At 39.0% G+C, this 20,956-nt stretch overlaps 1 protein-coding gene across 4 annotated transcripts in view; it reads right to left on the bottom strand.

Moving 5' to 3' along the window:
• Positions 1-20,956, bottom strand: part of ABCC8 (ATP binding cassette subfamily C member 8) — a 95,769-nt gene that overhangs the window by 10,330 nt on the left and 64,483 nt on the right. For all 4 annotated transcript variants that reach the window (XM_072985704.2, XM_020802952.3, XM_078383873.1 and 1 more), the window contains 7 exons: positions 19,572-19,697; positions 18,062-18,161; positions 16,184-16,428; positions 15,033-15,199; positions 12,602-12,671; positions 11,532-11,689; positions 10,769-10,861 (listed from right to left, as the gene is read on the bottom strand). In XM_072985704.2, coding sequence (XP_072841805.2) covers positions 10,769-10,861; positions 11,532-11,689; positions 12,602-12,671; positions 15,033-15,199; positions 16,184-16,428; positions 18,062-18,161; positions 19,572-19,697 — 959 coding nt within the window. The remainder of the gene's footprint in view (positions 1-10,768; positions 10,862-11,531; positions 11,690-12,601; positions 12,672-15,032; positions 15,200-16,183; positions 16,429-18,061; positions 18,162-19,571; positions 19,698-20,956) is intronic.

Genomic DNA, 20,956 nt, shown 5'->3' with positions numbered 1-20,956 from the left:
GCTGGTGATGAAAGGTAAATCGTTTGAGAATTTTCTTCTTATGAGAGAGGTTCTCTGCTGACAATAAACTTAGAAAAGAGAAGAGGAGTTTGTGCTGAAGGGTATACCCAGCGTCTGAGAACTGAGCAGTATTTTACAGCCAATATACTCTCTCTCACATACATAAGATAACATCAGACAAGGAGCCAAGAAGTCAAGGTGCCAGCTGCTGGAATGCTAATGATTATTGTCTTTTCTTGTTATTAAGTATTCCTGCAAGAAACTCTGATGTGAGACTCTTAAGGAACTATCTGTGCATTATCAGTTTTTAAACTCTATCTGTTGAAGAACATTTTAAAGAATTAACCAGAGGCCAACCACAAACCACTAAATACTAAAATACTAAAACACTAATAATAGGACTCTGAGTTGCTGACCTTTAGCTTCGTTAACTGATACTACACTTCCACTCTCTACTTCTCACCAATATAACAATGAAGAAATTTGCATTTTCAACCAGAACCTATAGAGAATCTACAGAGAATGGAAAAGCCTATTTTATTTACTGATGGGTCACCTGATCAAGTACTTGACTTAACTTTATTTCCCCCAGTGCTGCAACAGGTGCTGAGATGTACTCCTATGTCCATTACTCCTGTTACTGAATTTAGAAAGAAATGCAAGTATACTGAAATTTCAGATCACTAAAGGACAAACCTCAGAGTAGCAAAAGTGATAACAGAACACAAAGAAGGAGGAGGCAAACACAGTCAAAGGCTTTTGTGTAGTCAATGAAGCAGAAGTAGATGTTTTTCTAGAACTCTCTGGCTTTCTCCATAATCCAGCGCATGTTAGCAATTTGGTCTCTAGTTCCTCTGCCCTTTCAGAATCCAGCTTGTACTTGGAGTTCTCGGTCCATATACTGCTGAAGCCTACCTTGTAGGATTTTGAGTATAACCTTGCTAGCGTGTAAAATGAGTGCAATTGTACGGTAGTTGGAGCATTCTTTGGCACTGCTCTTTTTCGCACTCCCTCATTTTTGGGGGAGTGACCCTGCCTGCCAGGGATGGAGTTCGCAGCTTGGGGATTCATCTGGACCCGGCGCTCACTATGGAAACCCAGGTGGCGTCCGTGGTCCGCACCGCATTTTTCCATCTTCGGCGGATAGCCCAGCTGCGACCCTACCTTGATGTGGGGGCTCTCAACACTTTGGTACATGCGCTTGTAATCTCAAGATTAGACCACTGCAATGCGCTCTACGTGGGGCTACCTTTGAGGCTGCTGCGGAAACTACAGGTGGTGCAGAATGCTGCGGCCAGATTACTCAGTGGAGTGAGAAGATACCAACATATCTCGCCCACTCTGGCCGCATTGCATTGGCTGCCCATCCGATTCCGCATCGACTTCAAAGTGTTGATGCTTACTTACAAAGCCCTAAACGGTTTAGGACCTCAATATTTGGTGGAACGCCTTCTCCCACCTAGATCTACCCGTGTCACCCGTGCGAGCCAGGAGGTGAGGCTGAGGAGCCTGACGCCGAGAGAGGCCCGGAAGGAAAAGACCAGAAATCGGGCCTTCTCGGCGGTGGCTCCTCGCCTCTGGAACAACTTACCTCCTGAGATTCGCGCGGCTCCCTCGCTGGGCATTTTTAAGAAACAATTGAAAACACTGATGTATAGGCAGGCTTTCCCAACAGATAATCCCTGACGATTTTTCTTTTATATTCTTTGATTTCCATTTTTGTCTATTTGTAATGTTTTTAATAATTTTATTGTTGCTCCAATTGTAAGCCGCCTAGAGTGGTCTAGTATGACCAGATAGGCGGGATAGAAATAAAATAAATAAATAAATAAATAAATTCTTTGGGATTGGGATGCAGACTGATCTTTTCCAATCCTCTGGCCACTGCTGAGTTTTCCTAACTTGCTGGCATATTGAATGTAGCACCTTAACAGTGTCATCTTTTAAGATTTTAAATAGTTCCACTGGGATGCCATCACCTCTACTGGCCTTGTTGTTAGCCATGCTTTCTAAGACCCACTTAACTTTGCTCTCCAGGATGTCTGGCTCAAGGTCAGCAGCCACCCTATCTAGGTTTTCTGGGACATCCAGATCTTTCTGGTATAATTCCTCTGTGTATTCTTGCCATCTCTTCTTGATGTCTTCTGCTTCTGTGAGGTCCCTACAATTTTTGTCCTTTATCGTGTCCATCTTTGCACAAAACGTTCTGTTAATAGCTCCAATTTTCTTAAACTCTGTATCTTTGCACTGTTCACTTAAGAAGGCCCTCTTGTATCTCCTTGCTATTCTTTGGAAGTCAGCATTCCATTTTCTGTAACTTTCCCTATCTCCCTTGCATTTTGTTTCCCTTCTCTTCTCTGCTATTTGTAAGGCCTTCTTGGACAGCCACTTTGCTTTCTTGCATTTCCTTTTCTTTGGGATGGTTTTGGTTGCTGCCTCCTGCACAATGTTATGAGCCTCCATCCATAGTTCTTCAGGCACTCTGTCCACCAAATCTAGTTCCTTAAATCTGTTCTTCACTTCCACTGTGTATTCATAAGGGATTTGGTTTAATGTATTCTCAAAAGCTTTCACGGCCGGGATCTGATGGTTGTTGTGGGTTTTTTGGGCTCTTTGGCCATGTTCTGAAGGTTGTTCTTCCTGACGTTTTGCCAGTCTCTGTGGCCGGCATCTTCAGAGGACTGGAGCAGGAACTCTGTACATGCTGTTTGTTGGATACTGTAGTTGAGTATTAGGTTTAAGATTATATCTGACTAGTCCAGTGGTTTTTCCTGGACTAGTCAGTTTAAGCTTCAATTTTGCTATAAGAAGCTGATGATCAGAACCATAATCAGTTCCAGGTCTTGTTTTTGCTGACTGTATAGATATGCTTGTACAACACATTAAATATATAGACCTCCAGTACCCACTAGCATGTGCAGACAGGACTTGTTCACAAATGTACTTTGGTTTAAATTTTAACTTTCCCAAGTCAGCAAATTACCTATATCAAATCACAGTACCAAGGTATTGTTTTGTCTTCTCATATGCTAGGTTTAATTGCTTTCTCTCAGCCTTATTAAAAGGGCGCTTTAATAACATTCCGTATGGAGAAAGGATATGCCCCTGTGGGGAAGAAACAGTTGAGTCCTTGACACACACCATTCTAGAATGTAGCTTATATAGGTTCGAACGTATCCGTTATCTCCACCCAATAATGTGTAAATGTACTAGTATATCTTCCACAGATTACCTGAAGTTTCTGCTGTCGGGAGAGAACCAGTTAATAAGACAGTCGGTGGCTAAGTTTTTATTCTCATTTTTAAGAATTCGTAAAATGTTGTATTAAGACAACCACCTGACTCAAGTTTTATACCATCATTATGTTCTAACAACTTACTGACTTTGTACATCTTATATTATGTTTTTATCTTTGAATTTTTGAGTCTATGACTGTATAATAAAACTTACCTTACCTTACCTAATTGTCTACGATCAAATTTCGTATCAAGATCCATAACAATATTCCAACTAGCTCTTTAATATAATTATGTTCCTGGGTTATTTTAGCAACTCAAGATCTGGGTACTTTGCTTTAGTGATTAGAATCCAGACGTCAAATGTCCTTTCTACAGCACATGAAGCAGCTAAAGAGAAGCATCTAAATATAACTTCATTTTATGTAGAAGCTTGACAATAAATAAAATACAGGAACTGGTAAATGTCTACTTCATTTTGGGTCAGAAGTCCATCAATTAGTTTGAATTCAATTTGCCTTCCAGGCAGCAATTCATTTCATGATTACAAATTGAAATCTAGAGAGGATGTCTTAACAAAAGCAATAAAAGAGGCAGCATGAGAAATAACTTATTCTAGAAAAGCTCTGCACTATGTTACACTAAGGATTATAAAGAGCACTTTGTGTTCTTCCCAGGAGAGGACATTAAAAAAAAAGTAAATCAGGGATTAAAAAAACAATGGAAAAGTAGATTTAATTTGCCAGGTGGGATAATCAATGTGCAAAAATACCAATTAATAAGAACAGATCAAGGAAGCTTAACAAATATGTTATAATTATAGTAATTAAAATATAAATATAGAACTAATTTTGCTGCTTAGGTTGCTCCCAGTTGTATTTCCATGTAATGGAAAATACCTAGCAGGATATGATAACTCAGTGCAACACACCATAAATACTGTAGAATGGTATATTTGTACGTATTGGAATATTGTACCGAAAATAGACAACTTTACTTTTAATTTGTCTCTTTCTCTTTTGCTGCCCTGCCATTATGGGGCTAAAGCTTGAAAGTAAGTTTTGGAAAGATCCTCCAAAACTGGATGAATAGAAAATGACTAGCAGAAAAATGACCAGAAAGAAATGTCATCAAATAACACACCTCCACAAAGCACACATCAACAGAACACTGAGTTCTACACGTGCAGATAGTGCATTGGAACCAATCTGAACAAAAACACACCATCAGGCAGCAGTGGTGTAAAAATCCCCAGAAGACATGTTTTATTTGGTCCTGTTTTAACTTTGTTGACACTAGTTTTGGCTTTGCATTGTCTGATCACTTGGAGGCAGTAACTGTATCATAGGTGCAAAGAAAAATGCTCAGAATAGATGGACTCTAAGAAGTTGGTCTTTAACAATTTGGTATGAAGCATGTTGCTTATGTTTACAGTGGTTTAGTTGCCAGATAAAAGTTATTAGTTTGTACCATAGGTAGATTGCTCTACGCAGAAAGATCATTTCATTCACAGTTATCCATATTTAGTATGCAACGTCTGAAATCTATGGTACCTCAGTTGCGTATCAGTAAGGTTGTGGACAGCAAAAAGTTTCCTTTTGATTCTGTTTTGGGTTCTTTTGTGTACCACTCCTTTCATTAAACAGGCAAGACAAGATGGAAGGTGCCAGAAGCTCACCCACCCACAAAGAACTGAAAGTGAAACAAAGAAAGAACACTCCTAATGGGTTCCAACAAATATAATACCCTTTACAGCTTCACTCTCCTGGGGATTGTGACTGGTTGATATTATTGAATGAAAATTTCCCCCATCAATTTTCCCAACATTCAATGGGTGGAAGAAAAGGATTAGCCACTCTTCGACCTGGCGGAGAGGCTCGTCATCCTGCCTACTGCCAGGATTGGCTAATCCACTGCCAGCTCTGAAGTGATAGGAAGGGAGTGCAGAGCCCACGGCAGCAACAGAAGGCTGAGTGGTCGGTCTGGCCCCAGGAGGCCGGACCCTCGTTATCTCCACCTGTGGGGGGGTATTCGTATATGAATACAATACGAATATCCCCATCTCCAGTTAGCAGTTATATTATTCCAGTTTCATGTTTCAAAACAGATTCTTTTAAAACAAACAAATGCTCTCAGGTGGGTTTTTTTGGGGGGGGGCTTCCTTGTACACCTATACTGTACTACTAACTGGCACAGTCTGAGTCAAACATCTTTTCTGTCACCATCTGTGACCGCCTGATTGTTTATTGTAACAAGTAACTAAGTTAATCACTATAATCAATACATAAATAAAGTATCCCCTCAAACACACTATCACTCAGACCTTAACTAACACAGTACTTCATGCCCTAACTCAACTCTCACTCTAACTCTAACTCTCCAAAAACTGCCTCACATCATTCACTCCCCCCCTTATATACATAGCTCCACCTCCTGGAGTCCCACCTCCTGCCCTGTTATAGGCAGATGAGCTCCAGCATAACATTGATAGGCAGGTGACATCATCACAGCCGTCACATACCTCCCCCCTTAATAAGTTGTTTTGGGGTGAAAAGCTATAGTGCTTTTCATCACAAAACAACTGCAGGTCAAATATATCATCAAACACAACATTTCAATAACTATCATAAACTTACCACATTTTCATGCATACACATACCTACCATTAATACTTATGCTTACTTGAAATAATAAATGAACATATAACACGGCATTGAACAATATACTCAACATTGTAATACAAATCATAACAGTAAACGTTCAGATATACTGCAAGAGTCCATATCAATTCATCCGCTGTCTTCTGGTCTTCTGGATAAGGCGTCAGCAACACAGTTCATTGTCCAATTGACAACCTTACCCTCTGAGTCATAGTCCTGCAAAATGCGAGCCCACCTCACTAGTTCACAGTTCTGGGCTTTCATAGTCTTTAGCCATATAAAAGGTGAGTAGTCCATGCACCAAATGAAATGTCTCTTCCAGATGTAGGCCCTCACTCTCTGGATCACGTAAACGATGGCCCAACACTCTTTTCCGATGGTTGACACGTGCTTTTCTCCCTTTAGAAGTTTCTGGATCAGGTAGGACACAGGATGCTGGTCTCTGTAGTCATCACATTGCTACAGCACGGCTCCTACCCCGGCCTTCGAAGTATCGATGTGGACAATGAATTCTTTATTTAAGTTTGGAGCATGCAACACAGGGTGGTTGGTAAATGCTTCTTTTAGCTTTCCAAAAGCCACCTTGCAGTCATAGGGCCATGGAACAAGGTCACTGGTCCTTTTTTTCATCAGCCCTGGATCATTTCGTTGTAACACTCCTTTGGCTACATCAGGTTTGCTGGAGAACACTTCTTGATACTTAGTAACTAAAGTTCTAAGATCGCTTTGCTGTTCACTGGATAGAGAAGGGCTGATCTGCACCTCCTGCGTGTGGCACTCTTGTTGCCCCCTCCCTTCCCAGAAGGGCAACTCAGGTTCCTCTTTCCCAGCTGCTTTCATTGCAAACCACACAATTTTCTCTTCACTATAAGAAGGCTTAAGGGCATTCACATGAACAACCCTTTTGTCTAGTTGTTCAACTCCCTCAAGAATGTCATCGAGGTTACTCATTTCATGAACAACTCCATATGGACTGTTCCAGTTCAGTTGTAACTCGTTCCCCTTGATGGGCCTCACCAGAAAGACCTCATCTCTAGGAATAAACTGAAGTTCCCTAGCCCCTTTGTCATACCACAGTTTCTGTTTGACTTTTTGTGGTTTTAGATTCTCCCCAGCCAAATCTAGATTTCTTTCGAGGTTGATTACCACAGAGTCTGCACATGTGATCATATTTTGGGGGTCTTCTTTAACAATCTGATCCCAATTTTGCTTAATTAGATCAAGCGGACCCCTCACATGTCTCTCAAATAATAGCTCAAAAGGGCTGAAACCAGTACTCTCTTGTGGGACTGATCTGTAGGCATATAAAAGTAACTGTTTTGATCCCAGTTCTTATGGTTCTCAGCTACATAGGCTATGATCATCCTCATGAGGGTCACATTGAATCTCTCAGCCAACCCATCACTTTCCGGATGATAGGGAGAATTCTCTAATTGTTTTACTCCACAAATCTGCCACAATCTCTTCATAAGTTTGGAAGTAACTGATGTTTTTATAAGGTCTGCTTCAATACTTTTAACAGGTGTAGAGATTTCTAGTAAAGGGCACATCTTAACCTCAGTCTGGTCACTGCTATAACACTGTTTCTGGCACATATCAACTTCCTGACAGAAATTTCTAACCTGTTTTTCTATTTTAGGCCAATAAAATTTCTGGGTTATTCTCTGGTGGGTTTCAATTATACCCAAATGTGCATTAACTAAGACTGAATGTCCCTTTTCCAAAATTATTGAATCATATTTATCTGGTACCATTAACTGGCTTCTAATCTCAAGTTCCCCTTTTACAATATTTAACTGTTTTTCTCTGTATAGCAACCCTTGTTTAAGGGATAATCCTTTGCCAGCCACTTTTCCAAAACAGCCTTTTAAAATAGGATCTGTTAGCTGCTCATGGACAAAAATATTTTCCTGAGGTATTTCCAGAGAAATTGCCTCAGCTTGGGGTAGATTTCTAACTTCCTCTTGAGAATCAGTAATCTTTCCTGCTGCCTCATTTTGTTCTGGTAGTGATTGTGTAATCACAAAGGCACTCTTGACATGTTTTGAGAGATCAGTGCCTATAAGAACTGATGCAGCAGTAATGGGAATATTTTCATCATAACTTGAGATCTTCCCTCTAAATGTATCAATTTTAGAGAGCTTAGCTGCCTCTGCTTTCGTTTCTATGGCTACAGAGCTACCTCTAGAGGGAGTCATCTGACTGTTCTGTATGCAATATACAGACTTGGTCTCTTTTAAATTCACTTTCTGAGGAGAAATTTCTTTTTTTTTTGTTTTGTATTAAAACACTGGGAAGCAATGTGTCCCCTCCCCTGGCAAGCGAAGCAAATTTTCTCTCCCCATAAGCTTTTGCCAGCAAATCTTTCTGATTTTTCTTTTCCCTCCAAAACCTGGCTCTTGGCCTGGCTCTGTCCTGAAGGCTTTTCAACAAAATGGCCGCCCACTTTCTGCTGGCTCTGAACTAGCCCTTTGGAATACTTGGGGTAGTCTTCCCATGTTTCCCTCATATTCTTTCCCTCAGAATAACTTGAGTTTTGTTCTACTTTTATACATTCAGCGGATTTAGATATGTTTCTCTCAGGATTTGAATCATTATTGTCACTTTTATTTTGGGCTGATAATTTCATTTGTTTCTTTTTTAGCTGCAATTTTTCCGCTTTTATTTTCAAATCTAGTTCCTTTTGCTTAGCCTCAAACTCAGCCCTGATCTGTAAAATTTCTTCCTCAGCCCTAGCTTTTATCTCTTTTACTTTTTCTTCAGTCTTATCTCTGATTTCTTTTAATTTAATGTCTTTTTGCTGATTATATTTTTCAAGATCTTGCTCACTTTGTCTGGCCTGAGCCTCATACTTTTCTCTTTCTGAAATTTCTTCAACTGATAAATTGTTATTTTTCTTATTTAGGAATGTTAATTCTAATTGTGCCATTCTAATTTTGTGTTTCAGTTCCATCTCTTTTATCCTCATGGCCATTCCTCTTTTTCTGGCATCTGCCTCTGCCTGTCTGACTTCAGCTCTTTCTCTGGCCTCCCTTTCCAATTGTCTCATTCTATATTCATGTTCCTGGGCTAATTGAATTTTCCTCAGTTCTGATAACTGTTCCCCATTAATTCCTTCCTCCTGCTCTGAGGTAAACCTGTCCCCTTCTTCATAAAACACCTCTCCAGCTCCTTCAGTCATCTCTGGAGACTTTGGCTCACTTTCAGCCATTTTACTGCGTGCCAAAGGCATGTTTCTTGCACAGAAGGCTCCTCACTATTTCCAAGCCTCTGTTTAAAATACTTTTTTCCCTTTCCTGTGTTAAGGTCTGATATATATATATTAGCAGTGTGCTCCAACTGATCTAACACTAGAAACTGTAACCAAGCTTCTCTAGTGTCTTCTTTTCCCCTTTCCCTGGCCTCTTGCCAATTTCAGGATACAGTGGTGCCTCGCATAGCGAGGTTAATCCGTTCCGGATTAACCTTCGCTATAGCGAAACATCGCTAAACGGAATAAAAAAAGCCATAGAAACGCATTGAACTTCGTTCAATGCGTTCCTATGGCTTGAAAACTCACCGTTCAGCGATGTTTCTTCATAGCGCCGCCATTTTCGCGCCCTCGTTAAGCGAGGGCAGGGTGCGAAAATGCAGCGCGGACCTTCCGGCGGCCATTTTGGAACCGCCGATCAGCTGTTCTCCCCGGCTTCGTTATGCGAAGATCGCTAAGCGAATCGCTTAGCGATCTTCGCAAAGCGAAAAAACCCCATGGGGCCATCGCTGAGCGAATGCTCCAGCGATGGCCCAGAGTGCCTCGTTAAGCGATTTCATCGCTCAGCGAGGCACTCGTTAAGCGAGGCACCACTGTACTTTATTTTATATTGCTGCCTTTGGCTGCTTTTATATTCACCACAGCTCTGCCCTCTCACAAGAGCTATTCAAAATGGAGATCCCTCAGCTTAGCTGCGCTTGGTCTGTCCTCTCAGAGTTCACCTAACTCAGGACCCTCTGACCAAGTTGCCACAGCCTCTGCTTTTGGGCTAATCTCCCTCACAAAATTGACCCTACAGAGCTCATAAATCAGTTTTCCACTCTGAAGCTTAAGTGCCTCTCCACTAGATTTGCTCCCCATGAGTCAAATCCTAAAGAGTTACCCACACTTTCCACTCCAGGTGACACTAACTGAAGTCCTTTTGCTCTGGTCACTCTAGCCAAGGCTTTACTGGCCAACTGGACAACTGGACACCTCGTATCCCACACACTGGCACCAATTTATATTGTGACCGCCTCCTCATACGTCACAGAGGGGACGCCACTTCACACTCTCTTTCTCAACACTCGCTGCCACCAACCACACACATACATCTGACTCCTCAGACAAAGGTATGGATTTTAAAAAGGAAAATGATTGTTTATTGTAAGAAGTAACTAAGTTAATCACTATAATCAATACATAAATAAAGTATCCCCTCAAACACACTGTCACTCAGACCTTAACTAACACAGTACTTCATGCCCTAACTCAACTCTCACTCTAACTCTAACTCTCCAAAAACTGTCTCACATCATTCACTCCCCCCCTTATATACATAGCTCCACCTCCTGGAGTCCCACCTCCTGCCCTGTTATAGGCAGATGAGCTCCAGCATAACATTGATAGGCAGGTGACGTCATCGCAGCCGTCACACCATCTACCTGATAGTTTTGACTGAAGAATAAATCGATCTTGGGACTTTGTATGTACAAAATAGAGAGAGAGAGAAATTAATCAGAAAATAATTTTTAGTGACTGAAAATCTGATGGCCATTCCCAATCAACTCCCACAACACAGCTGACACATCTGTTAAAGATATCCACCTCTGATTTAGAACATAACTAGCAACTTCAGATACCTGAATGCCCGTATAGTTGTTAGACCTTCCACAGTCTCTGAGAAGTGAGAAAGTAATGGAAGCTGAGTACTGTCATCCAACTGCTGCAGATCCCTGGGTGGAAAAAAAAAACTTGGGTGATGAAGGAAAAGCTGTTTAGAAAAAAGCACATGGAATAGCACTTCCCCTCGATATATCTGAAATTTTAAAATGTTGTACAGTATTTTTGGAGATGATAAATCAAAGTCAATAAAATAGATACATGCATGCTCATTTATTTTTATTGATATGTCTTTAATTGTATTTTTAACCTGTATTTATCTTGAAACTGTATCTTTTGATTTGAAGTTTACTGTTAATCTTTAAAGAAATAAAATGATACAACAGTAAAAAATAATGTACTCGCAGGAAAAGGAAGAGGACATTCATTAGTTTATAGCTAGGTTAATTGTGCCAGCATTTTTATTTGTGTTTGTACATTATTGTACATATAATAGCAACAACAACAACAACATGCCATCAAATTGATTCTGAATCATGGCAACCTGTTCCAGGGTTTTCTAGGTACAGAATATACAGAAGTAGTTTATCATTGCCATCTTCTGGGAGTGCTCTGTGCAGCTTGCCCAAGGCTAAACAGGCTGTTTTCCTAGGAGGCACTGTAGGGAATCAAACGTCCAACCTAGATGCCTAACTCACTGAGCTGCTCAGTTTGTTATATATGCATGCATGCAAATCTACATGCAAACAGACCAAAACTGCAATATATTTGTGAAGTACTTACCTTGATGCTACTCTAAAGTATTTCTGGATGAAATAGCATATAACAGCAAGAGGGACTAGAGCCACTAGAAACACAGGTGTTACATAGGAAATTACAGCAAGAGCTGATAAACAGAGCAGGGTGGAACGGCTCAGACACTCCAGGGTGGCAGGGATGTGCTAAGCAAGTAAACACATTGCATAAAACAAATGAGATGTATTAGCTGTAATACAGATAAATCAAAGCTAAAATAAAATTAATAATTCATTTTCCTTTTCCCTCTTTCACAGTGAACTCACATATAGTTTTGAATGGGTCATTTTCAATGAAATGTGTTGAAATCTGGTAGAACTTTGTATCTTTTGTTTCCTTGCTTAAGTAGAGTCTAATCTGTATGTCAGTCCACCAAATGCAATGTTTAACAATTGCTTCATGCAGGTCTAAGACAACATTGGCTTAATTTTGGCTTAATTAATGGCAAAATTCTATTCAAATAGGATTGAGGATAGGTTGAACAGTGAGCATAACTTCTAATGCCTTTGAAGAGTTCAGACAGATTACAACGTGACTAAGAATGGATTTTTTTTTATTATTCTAGTGCAAGGCTGAGCAAAATACATTTCATGGGGTCACATGTAGCTCATGAGTATTTTTCCACACATGGTCCCCACAGAGCTCTGCAGATGCCTATATGGTACAGTTAAAAAAAACCCCTACATTTTCCTACACCTCCAGGCCCCATGCAACTGCCATGATGACTCTTGGAGTCTAACAGGACTGGTGCTTTTTGTGAAGTGTGTATCTGTCTCTTCCTCCAAGCCTCCAACACATTCAACCCTTCAAAACCTAAGTTATCCAACCCTCTTCTAAAAGTCAACTAATGAGAATCCAGCCATGTAGATATTCTGAGAGCATTACTATGAATAACTGAAAATAGTTTCACAATGTTTCAGGTACGCATTACTGATTTTGCCAAAATATAATTTGAATGTGGTTTGCATTCAGATTATTTTTTGCATTGAAAATTATCCCTCCCTTACTTTCAAAAATAAAACAAAATAAAAACTTCAGTGATTGTATTCAAAATGTACCTGGTCAATAGTGTTGCAGTCCGCTGAAAATCTGTTCAAGATGCTTCCTAGTGGTGTTGTTTCAAAAAATCTGTAATAGGCAATAAATACCACCAAATTTGATACTGAAAATATTTTAGAATTGATTTATTCCCTTTTCATGTCAGGCAGAACAAAAATAAATAAAGAAGACTAAAAAAATGTTGTGACACCATAAAGACTAACTTCTATATTCTAATGTGAGCCTTCCTGGACAAGAAGACAAAAGCTCTGTTCACAAGCTCACATTAAAATATAGTCAGTCTTTAAGGTGCCACAACATTTTTGTCTTCTTTATTTTTGTTTTGTTTTTGCTTGACATGCTAGCAGTGACTAACACTGCTAACTCTTCTAAAATTCCTTTTTCAATCATTCCCCTACTGTGAAGTACATAATGCACCGTTTAGTGCCAGAGGGGATGAGAAATTTTGCTTCACTTTTAATATTTGTAAAATTTCTGGTTGTGCTGTTCTAGAAGACATAATTTTATCAACTTTAAGTCACCTCCAGATTTATCTTAATTCCTTACAGAAAGTGAATAATAAAATTAAATCAGCAAAATGCTTCCTATTCAGAGACGGAAAGAACAACAGAAAGGAAGCAAAATATTTGAAGATTAAATTAATAGCACAGATAATAAATGAATGGTATAAACATATGATACTGAATTTTCAATAAATTATAGCAAATTATGTTTCAAACAATCACTTCAAGGTAAAAACAAATTCAGAATAATTTCTTCCTTTTCTTCCCAACACATTGTCTTTCAAAAGGCAAAGAGTTTGTGACATTGGAAGGTATTAAAAAATCTAGTCTCCTACTATTGTTATTATTTGCCATCAATTTGCTTCCAAGGTATGGTGACTCTATGAATTATTGATCTGTAAGTCTTATACATACAGATCTTTAAATATGTATGTCTTTTATTTTTGTTCTAGTTCGTTAACTGTAGCAAATTATACTTCACTCAGCATCTCCTTTATTGAGATGTATAAGGAACATATCATATACTCATTTAACATGTGTTAGGTCTTTGTAAAGTGCATACAGTTTAATCTCTTTTATAGAACTACAGTAAGAATGTAGAAATGATAGCATTATTTACTAAATGGAAATCCACTTTTTATGCCATAATCAAATCAACCATTTATAAGGCATAACACAGTGGCTTAAATGAAGTAGTATGTTACAACTAGAGGAGGGCATTGAGTCAGTGGGGATTTGGTGAGTCAATTCTTCTGTGAATTCCCTTGATTCAAGGGGCCTATTCTAGTTGTCACGTTATTAGATTGCAGTCATTCATGGGTTTATCTGTTGAATTTATAGCCTTTGGGAGTAGAGGGCTAGAGGAGTCAATGGCTGGGTTCCTTTCAGCTTTATAATTTTGTGATTCTGTGACAGAAGGGTAATATGTTTGTAACCACTTTGAAGCCAGTTAAGTGTTGTGGGATTGAGATGGGGTCAGAATCCTCCTGAGTGGGAGCTACAGTGCCAGACTGTTTTGAGTGGTGTTTCCACCTCTCAGGACACAGACCAATATTGTGTGGTACACTTCCTTGGATCTCCAAGCAGGGAGACAAATTGAGACTTTAAAGCCTAGGCATCTGTTTCCATTCACTGCCAGCTGGCACCACAATTCACATACAAATTCAGTAAAAATACTGTACATCTTTTTGGTTGCAACTGTGCTTGTATAACATCAGCAGACCAATAAACCAGAAGCATGGAGAAGGGAAAGTGGGGAGAGGTAGGCACATACATGCAGGTCTATTCTGCTGTTTTGAGAAAGACAGGGATACGAAAGCCGGACTCACAATTCAGGAGCCTTCTTGTTGGCATGTGTCCTGGCAGAAGCAATGCAGACCCTTGGGGGGTGGGATCACCATAGGCTGGCATTTTACACAAATCATAGCAGCACTTCAGGGTATGAGAAAAACTCTCCACCTGTATTAACTGACTGTAAGCAGGGCTTCACAGGATGTGAGTCCTGGTGGGGATGGTGGCAACTGGTGCATCTTTTTGCCACTGGCTAATACAAAAATGTTTATTTTCCTCACCTGGACTACACTTTTAACTAACCAGTTGGGTTTTGACCAGATTCCATTCCCCCAGATTCCCCTAACACCCATTTCCACAATCATTTGGCCCTGAAGAAGTTCCTGTTCCCTTCCTGTTCAACCACAAATAACCAAATCTGTGTCATGACAAAGGCCTGTCTGTTGGTCACCTTGGAACCAGAAAAAAAGCAAACATAAAACAATTGTACGCTCCAGATCCTTTAGACGTGTTGCATTGAAAAGCTAAAGAAAACAAGGAACTAAGTGATAACTAATCATTTAGAATAGAACTGCATATGAAAGCTCTCTGATAATTACATATAATATATTTCTTCTCATTTCATATGGCAGAGTACCTCATGGGGGCCAAAATAATTTTATTCAGCAGAAGGCAATGCAGTTTCTTGGCAACCTTTAAACCAGTCCATTCTACTGCTATCGATGTTACAAGACATAATATAATCCCAAGGCAGCAGAGAATGCTGAATATCCTTGAATAGGGTGAATGATTAAATATGGGTTCCTAAAAAAGAAATGTTAAAAAAAGAAAAGGATTCAGAAACAAAAATACACAATAACCTAGACTGAAAACTACAGGATTAATGACCATAGGATATTTTCTTATTTACCTATATACACAGTTATAGTACAAATGTCACTTTCTCTTGATGCTTGAAGAAACAAAGCATTCAGCATTTAAATTTAGGATTTAGTAAGATCTAATCTTGTTAATAACTAAAGCTTGCATATGTTTCAACCAGTGTATTGTTAAAGTAGTCAAATGTTTTAGTTAAATGCATGTACTCACCAGAGTGGTCTCAAACAGAATTTAACTAAAATTTTTAAAAATAGATTGTTTATTTACGTGCACAAATTGTCCAGAATACTTCAAATAGGAATTTAATTGAATAATGCCAACAACACATCTTACCTGTGTAAGGAGGGAATAATCAATCCCTCCTTAAAACAGTGACTAAATTCCTGTTGCTTAGCATTAGCCAAATAACCTTTTGTCTGTTTCTCCCTTATAAACAAACTACCCCTGTTGCAAATCTCAAGAAGTGTATGAGCATGCCCTGAGAATTGCACTGGAGATGCTTTGTTTACCAGGGAGGAATGGATGAAAAGTTATGATTTGGCTTATACTAAGCAACAGGATTTCAGTCAGTAAGTTATTTGCATTCATATTCTTTGAGTCAGGTTAAGTCTTTTCTTTTGAAGCACTATTACAGCTAGAATTTCTGAGAGCCCAAGAAATAACCAGATAACGATTTTGGGATATACCTCTCTGAGTTGACAGAGAATGGGTTCAGTGTCACCTGGTGACTAGGAATCATGCAAATACTTCACCCTGGCAAATTCTAGAGCATAAAGGTAATTTGAAATAGTAAAAACATCAATGGATCCTAGAAGAAAATTAAGCCTATCTCACTTGGCAGCAGGAGATTTGTGTTCAGAAAAATGGTCCCTTAAAAAGAAAGAAAAAGGAGGCTAAGAAACAATTTACCTCACAAAAAGTGCAATTTGTTTCCTTCCTTGGAGATATTGCGTCAGATGTCCACTGGGCTAGCCAATAGTCAATGGAGACCATAACAGAATGTTTTAGGAATTGTGAGAGGACCAGCAAAGGCAAGAGAAGGAATCCTGCTGAGCTGAGGTACTTCCCACATGCTTTCCATGGTATCTTTGCTCTTTGATGAAGGACAGAAGACAGATTGTCATCATCATCATCTCCACATTCTAGAATTTCATCTGTAAATTGATAGGAAAAAAGCTGTTGGACTGTAAAATCATACAAACATTTTATAAAAGTACTCAATTGTTCCACCTCTGTCTTTATGCAGTGATACTGGTATTATACAGAACAAACATTTCTTGCCAATGGCAGCCTAATTAGCTCAGTCTATATATTTTTGGTCAGATGTAAACACCACTCAAGATCAAAATAAATGTTAAGATATTGTGCAATTGTACATGAATATGAAGCCAAGTGCATACAAAACAAAAGAAAAGTAGGATCCAGCCTCTGAGTAACTGTTTCCCTCATTCTGACTTCTTATGTGCCAATTCGATAACCAACAACAATACAGTAGGAACCCCAAATTTGTGTGATTGTTGTCCATGGTTTCACTTATCCACAGTTTGCCTTAGCCCTATATACAACATACAAGGGTGCCCACTGGTGTCCTTTGTGCCACTCTTTTGAACATTTTATGTATGGTTCCCTTATACCTGTGGTTTCAGACATTCATGATAGATCATGGAACCAATCACCTGCTGAGAAGGGGGTGGGGTGGAGCTACCGGTAAATCTCATTATCAGCAGATCCATTAGCAGAGTAAGAACAGAGAAATATTCTCTACTTCTGAAAAATGCGCAAGACATGCACTTCTCCCTACTACCCATCCACTATGCTAATATATTTTTTTTAAAAATCAATTTGTTGTTCTTACTTGATGGCTCAACTGCTCTATAAGTCATGTCCCAAACTTTAAATGTCATTGGACTTTTGTGGGAAAATTTTCATGACTACCAATGGCTATAGTCGCTATCAACTTTCAGCGTGGAGTTGATTTTGTTGGCCAGTAGTAGCCAGAAAGATTGTTGTAAGTGTGAACAATCCTAAAGGTGTAAGGTGCCTAAACAAGGGATCAGAATGCAGCAAATATGTATTGTCTGAGGTTGGTTAAATGAGTACCCAGCTTGTGGGGGTTGGGCAATGGGTAGCCTGCATAATTAACTCGTAAACCACCCAGAGAGTGCTTTAAACACTATGGGGAGGTATATAAGCAGAACACTTTGCTTTGTTTTTGGGTCAGTTTGTGAGACAGAGCATAGAAATGAAAAGAAACATGCCATTTTATATATTAGCAGAGCTGGAGATAAGTTTAAGGCCATTGAACAGGCACAGAACAAAAGATGAAAAGGAGCTATTGCAAAGTAGTTGCAGGACATGTAATAACGTTTGAATTATGCTCCTAAAAAATATATGGATTTTCATACTGAAACACGGTTGTAAGTCAAAATAGCTTCAGACAAGAACTATGCACACTACTATGCATTTCCCCCTCAGAATAGACATGAGGCCTGTAGTATAGTTCCACCTCTAGAGTGGCATATAAATCATGCTAAACTACATGATCAAAATGTCAGATACTCCATTCCAAGCTCTTTACAAGAAAAACTATAATAGATTGTGCAATGTAACCAGTAAACAGAAATGTTTCTGACAAAGTCAATAAGTATTAGTTAAACCCAGCCCAACTTGTTCCATGACTATAATACTACATTCTAGCACCTAAGAACAGCTACATGTTCATGTTGTGAAAATTTGTAAAGAATAGAAAAATTAACCAGAATGTCCTTTTTTAAAATATTAGTTCACCTTCATCCTCTTCATCATCTTGAGAAAGAGCTTCTCGGGAATACATCGTCCTCTGTAGGTTTTTTCTGTCTAATACAGTTTTGCTTTCATTTAGTATCTCCTAAAAAGGAAAATAATGAAGTGAGACTGGGTATAATTATAATTCTCCTTTTCAAAAAACAAAAACAAAAAGACCTCTCCCCAAATAATTATAAGGTGAAATTGATTTTGCATTTAATTATCATTAATTATTAAGTGCTTATGTAAACATGCATCAAAGGGCTCTTAGGACAGCTATTCCATCTGTCAGAAGACACTGTTGCAGACATAATGTTGACCTTGTCATTAACTAGAATTGACACCTAGGGTCAGCACAGTAATTTGAAAAGGTGGCTTTGAAGCAGCTGCATATATGTTGTGTTAACTGTGTTTAAACAAGGCTGGACAACTTGTGAAAGTCCATGGCCATTTGTGCTCTTCTTTATAGGCTACTGCAGTATCAGTAATTTATATCTGATAATGTACTGGGAAAGAACAATGAATTACTTTATAGCTCTCTCCAACAAAGCATTGCTAATAGCTTAATTAGGGTTATGCCTGCCCTACATTTTAGTGTCAAGTTATATAATACATGCAGAAAAGATCCCTCACAATAATAACTAATTGATTAAGTGGGCTTAGGAAAAAGAGGAATTATGGACCATAGTTTGTACAGGCGAGGATAGAAACAGGGCATCACCTTTTCTCTCTTTTCCTTCCAGCAGAGTAGGATTTTCAACCACTCCATGGTATGTGCCCTGTTCCATACAAACACAGGCAAGAGGTCCAATATTAGACCCACCCCACCCCACGTAGTATGCAGGGCAATGTATTGAGTATATTTGAAGCAATCTATGTCATTCCTCCATCCCCACCCCACAAACTCTTTTAGGTTAAGAGCAGGCATTTTAAAAAAGTCACATCCATGCTTACAAAATTTTCCACAGCCAAAAAAAAACCTCAGGGGCAAGGTGGGAATAGCAAGATTTTCCCTTACACCTATTAAAGGTCAGAAAAAAGTGGTGTGATGAGGCAAGGGATCTAAGTGCCCACAGGCCATGGTTTGCCCACATATGCTTTGTGGGCAAACTGCTGAGACTTGATTTCTGCCTGTAGGTTTCCCCAGGCAGAATGCAGCCACCAGGGCGGACAGACTTTCTTTCCCCCACTGTTAGTATTCTTCTCTAGAAGTCAGCAAATGGGAACCTTTACATACTCCTAAACCTGCATTAGAGTTTGGGATTGTAGTTTTAGCACCTCAGGTTCCACCTTTTGATAGCCAGTCTTCTGTACGATTGAATTTGTTGTCACTATTATACTGCGTAGGAGAATACTCCATATTCCCTTTTCTTCCCTCGAGTGAAGTAGAATGAAGATTATTTCATTTCAACCCCATTCAATATTGAGGATTTTAAACCATACATGTTTCACTCAAGGAATAATACACAATAAATAATAATATTAAGATGTTCTAAAATGAAAGCATACATACCTTCTCCAGCTCTTGATCCTGTCGATTCATGAGTGTTTTCCAGTGTTCAAAGAGCTCAGGTTCAGATTTCTGAATGTCTTTGAGTGTACCTTCTCTTTGAATGGTGCCATCCTTCATTGCAATAATCTGGAACAGTTTAAGTCGCAAATGGTCAAACATCTGTTTTCTCTGCACATTGTACATAATTAAAGAGTTCTTTTTAATTGACTTGCACAAATTTAAACAAAATTTAACTTATAAATGGAGTTAGGATGATGACATTTTGATACATAGGATGAAGAATCTTGGTATAGATCAAATTAAATTCACCTATACAATGTAATGGTGAAAAAAACAATCTAGCTTTCATTCTGAGGCAGAAGCAGTGCTGCCATATTATTTGGGGGAAGCAATATACTTCAGGTAGCACCATTAAGAAAGAGAGAAACAATACATAAAAGCAGGAATTAATATCTGATTGATGCAACAAGTCAAAAGAGTGTTCGTATAAATGTCTTGAGCTCTTTTTAGGTGTCACCGAATGAGAAGCACAGGGGAGACAATAATGCAGCCACCTCAGCCCTTCTTCCAGTGACCTCCTCATGTTTGCAAGGATGCCCTGAATTGGAAGTACAACTGTGCTCAGTTGAACATGAGTACTGACTTCCATGTCGTCACACATCCTACTGTGTACTATGAACTATAAACGTTGCAGCATACACTCTTGTTCTTACAATTTCGGAATAGCAGAAGGGCTTTTTGGCTAGCACTGTTCTGAGGTGCTGAATAACACCACTACATTTCAACAGACTGCACAAATATTCATACAAACATCAATGGTAAAAATCCTAACACATCAGGTAAATAGGTTATACTGAAATAAACAAATTATCTAAATACTTTAATTTCTTTGGGGGCAACCACTGTTGTGTGGACAGAGTTCTGTTTATATAATGGAACATTTTGTTCCCCTCCTCTTCTCCCCATAACCTCTGAGGCCCCAAAACTGTCCCCCTGAGGCTTGTGAAGCAAATTTAAAAGTAAGTTCTAAAAATGTATTTTTGGTGGACTGCTTTTTCCTTCCACATGTTACTTGCTTCAAGTTCAACAGTAACTGTGCACATCTATTTTTTAAACTAGGGCATTTTAAATATCTTTACATTAATCTAGTAGTCTGTAATCTAGTCATTAAACTAAATTCTCTAGCTTTATTACTATTTGAGACACCTTGCGAGGGCTATGTCTTAACATGTGGTTAATAAATATGTATATACAAAAAATAGAATATGGAGCAAAAGCCCGCTCCTTCTCCAAGTCCCACCTCCATTTGTAATACAGAGAAACCTTGGTCATTTAAACATAACATATTGATGTTTGCCAGTAGGGAATGTTTATTTTCCCATTTG

This window comes from Pogona vitticeps, chromosome 1 (assembly GCF_051106095.1).
Source record: "Pogona vitticeps strain Pit_001003342236 chromosome 1, PviZW2.1, whole genome shotgun sequence".
NCBI lineage: Eukaryota > Metazoa > Chordata > Lepidosauria > Squamata > Agamidae > Pogona > Pogona vitticeps.
The sequence above is the reverse complement of the archived record's forward strand: the minus strand, read 5'-3'. Positions and strand labels throughout refer to the sequence as shown.